At 36.2% G+C, this 4023-nt stretch overlaps 1 protein-coding gene across 1 annotated transcript; it reads right to left on the reverse strand.

The window, feature by feature from the left end:
* Positions 1 to 1276: 1276 nt before the first annotated feature.
* LOC113313052 lies at positions 1277 to 2056 on the reverse strand. The gene has a single exon (XM_026561777.1). It carries the CDS (start codon positions 2054 to 2056, stop codon positions 1277 to 1279), a length of 780 nt encoding a protein of 259 aa, XP_026417562.1.
* Positions 2057 to 4023: the final 1967 nt, after the last annotated feature.

Below are 4023 nucleotides of genomic sequence, written 5' to 3' on the forward strand. Positions count from 1 at the left end.
AGGAGCAGAAACAATCGATATCCAGGAACGGGTTCTGCTGCTGCTGCCTCTGAGGAGCAGAAACAATCCTAGTCCCAGTACCTCTCGCCCATTGTGACAAATGGAAGCAGCAGCAGAACCCGTTCCTGGATATCGATTGTTTCTGCTCCTCAGAGGCTCTGCTCGACCCCCAACTCTCTACAACCTCTCTAGTACTCCAAGGGAACATATTTATACACCTACAGCTCGTTGAATCTCCCTCAATTACTCCATATAATCTTCATTACTCGGTGTTTAAAGAAAATATCTTCCGAATATTTTCTTCTCTGAAATGATTCTCCACGCGTTATAAGATGTATTTCTTTCCTTTTTTAACAACTACACACTCCTTCCTACTGCTCGGGACATCAATCATGAACTTAACACGCTAAAAATCTTCTCCAAATCACGTAATCCCGTGAACTGTTCTTATTATGCTCGTGCTGCCCTGATTTCTTCTTGTGAGTTATTTAGCCAAATTTGATCGATCTAAAGACCCATAACCTTCCTTTCTATCCCATAAGAAGATACCCAATGAGTTTCAGCCATTGAATCGTCCTGCCACTACTTCATTTCTTCGGTCGAAAATTCTCCTGTGCTGTGAACATTTTTCCCGCCAAAATCGATATTCAAATGAAGAAGAGGCGTGTCCCCCTATCCTGAACTGGGGTGCGAATAACATCTGCCTTGGGGTGACCTGTGGGTGCCCCTTAGTAATTAGGTTACCCCTTATCCAAAAGCGAGAGTCCGAATAACACTTGTCCTCCGGGTGCCAAAATCAACTTTTCGAGCCGAATTTTCCAAAAATATTTATTTCCAAAAAATACCTACAAATACATAAAATAACAAAATTAGTACAAAATCGAGTGCCAACAATATATAGTACTGAGATCAAATTAGACACAAAAATGTGTCTATCAGGTGCCCCGAGCAACTTTTCGAGCCGATTTTTCCTACAATATTTATTTCCAAAAAAAATACCTACGAACACACAAAACACCATAATAAGGACGAAAACGAGTACTAACAATACGAAACATTGAAGACAAATTAGACACATAAATGCGTCTGTCATCTAGTTCTCAACTACACTTTCTATCCTAGTCCGATACTTAGCTATAAGTAGACTAGAAATCAAGACTTATAGTTTTGGCAACTAAACTTGACAAACAAGCTTGAGATAGTAACGTTTGCGAGTTCGACTGAGCAGTGCTCTAACATAGAGTTAGTGACTTCCACTTCAGTTCTATCACAAATATCAAAAGGAGCAGAGTTCTGGACTTGTCTTCTTAGAATATGTCTTTGTTGAACACCAGCTCTTTGAGTAACTGAAATCTTGTTTTTTTTCAACTCTGCATTCTGTAACTAATTGACCAATAATTTTGCAGGTAGAGCAGAATTTAGGACAATCTGGAATTAAAATGTCTTGAAAAAAACCACCAAGCTTTGTGCCCATCCATATTTTGTTAGGATTGGATTGAGCAAAATCCACTTCAACTAAAACATTTGCATAATAACCTACTTCACATTTTGCAGTTGCAGCATCAATTTTAATTGGTGTACCAATTTCCTTACAGATAGAGAACAGAATTTTCTCCCTCCAGAATTCCAAGCCTAATCCAGGTAATGTGATCCACACATGAGCTTTGGAACTCCTTTGATTTGCTGGCCTAAAATTTGAAACCCAATTTCTGACTTTAAGAATTTGATTTGTAACCTCCCATATACTTGATTTAATATATGCTCTATCAATTTTATTATCCAGTTTAATGGTGAAGAAACCCCTTCCTAGTGGAATAAGTTTACAATGTCCAACTAATTTCCATTGATTTCTGAGAATTAAAGCAGCATCGATGAACTTAATTTTTTGCAAATCTAAACGACCAACCAAAGAAAATTTCCAAGGATTTAAGCTTTCCTCAAAGAGATCATCAAGTAAATCTACTGACGGAACCTTTGTTGAATTTAAATTTTCACTAAAACCTAAATTAACAGAATCAGGAACATCATTACCAGGTGTTTTAGGACACGAATCCATTGAAACCACCTGGATTAATGAAGGTGAATCATTAGGAATTGAAAACAAGAAAAATAAACGAATTCAGCACCTGAATTAATGAAGAAGAAGCACTGAGATCGAAATCTGAGAAGAAAAAAGTCGCTGAGTTTGTCGCCGATTTTTCACCGATTTGCAGAGCTCAACTCAGCTCCCTGTAGCTCAACTCAACTCAACTCAGCTCCTTCTTCCATGTTGGATGTGTTCAAAAACTGGAGTTCGTAGTCAGCTACTTACTGGGGCAAAGAAGTTTGGAAACGCGTCCCAGCTAGCATTTGCTGGAATATTTGGTTAGAAAGAAATGAGAGATGCTTCAAGGGCAAAAAGAGATCAGTTGATTCTATCATTGTTGAGGCGAAGGTTAGCTCTTTTCATTGGGCAGCTGCTATTCCTCAATTCTCTTCCATCAATCTTGATGATGTTATTTCCAACTGGAAGTCGGTATTGTTTGAACCTCCTTAGTTTTTTTCTTTTCCCTTTCTGTAGGTGCTCCGTTGATTTATTTTGTATGTTTTTCCTTCCTGGTGGTTGTCTGCTTTTGCAGCTATGTACTTAGCCTTTCTTCTTAATATATATTTCTTTTTACCGATCAAAAAGAAAAAAGATTACAACACCAACCGTACTTACATAACTCTGGTCTCTCTAATCTAGTTGTTGTCGACAACGACACTCAAAGTCCTCAAATCTGGTCAGCAACTATTTTGGCCGATCTTTCTTAAGCTTTATTTTCTTTTCGGTAAAAAAAAATGAGGAAAAAAAAAATCAATTTTCACTCTTCTATTTCTACAAAAAGAGCTAAAATGAAAAAGAATGGATAGTATCTATTTTGACATATAAATAACAAAAATATTTGGCTTTCTGGTACTCAAAAACAATTGTTTTTTTTTCCTATCCCCGTAATGTATAAATAACAAAAGGAGAATAATTGGTGAATGATTATTTATGAACTCTGATAGAGCTCATGGACATGGTTCTCCTTTTTTTTCACATTATTTATTGTTTAATTTCCAAGAAGACGGAGGAAAAACGTGTCTTCTGGAAAACAATCTTCTGGGTCGTTGGCATGAATCCCACAAAATCAAATGTGTTGATACCATAGCAAAATAAGAACACAAAATTGGTTAAAAAAACCAAAAATCAACAATTTCTGGGTGAAAAGGACATTAAGATTTTGATATTGTTTAAATGAACAAAAATGTAAAAATAGTCATAATACAAACAGTTTCATCCTACCCATTTTCAAATACTTTTTTTATTTTTAATTTACATCAGGATGCATTCATTTTCATCCTTGCTTTTTTTTTGGCGTCCATTTCACCCATACTAATTTTTACTCGTCCATTTGAACCATGTTTTAAAAATATTTGAACAAATAACCCATTTTCCGGAATAAGAATGTGAATAGAGAACTACGGGCAACCTTCTTCATATATCGTGCAAGACGTGTGCAATTTGTTCTGATTAATTAATTCCAGCTCCTTAAGCTGATCACATCACAAGTATCTGTCCAAATACAGGTGTTTATCGAGGTGCAGTTTTGAAGTTGACCATCGCAGTAAGCACCATGGGCATTCGGTAATGAGACTGCTAGTGAGTCACTGACTAGTGAGTCGTGAATACCCAAGATAATTCAATTACCACTAAGCAAAAATACTACATTAACAAATTCGATCTCTGTGAGAGTTGCATTTAATTACAAGCTATGCCCACATGTCTCAGTGATACGTATCAGATTCTTCCAGGTACTCACATGGGTACCCAAGCCAACACGTATCTGTAAGATTTTTAATGTTCAATATTCTGTTGCACAATATCAATTTACTATTAATTATAGATTTTGTCCTTTGAAGCGATTAATATATAAATTGTTTTTTTAAGCAATTAATTTATAGATGGATGATACAACAAAGGGAAAGGATCCGATGACATAGTTAGAATGACATTATCGT

Source organism: Papaver somniferum, chromosome 9, assembly GCF_003573695.1.
Source record: "Papaver somniferum cultivar HN1 chromosome 9, ASM357369v1, whole genome shotgun sequence".
In the NCBI taxonomy this organism is placed as follows: Eukaryota; Viridiplantae; Streptophyta; class Magnoliopsida; order Ranunculales; family Papaveraceae; genus Papaver; species Papaver somniferum.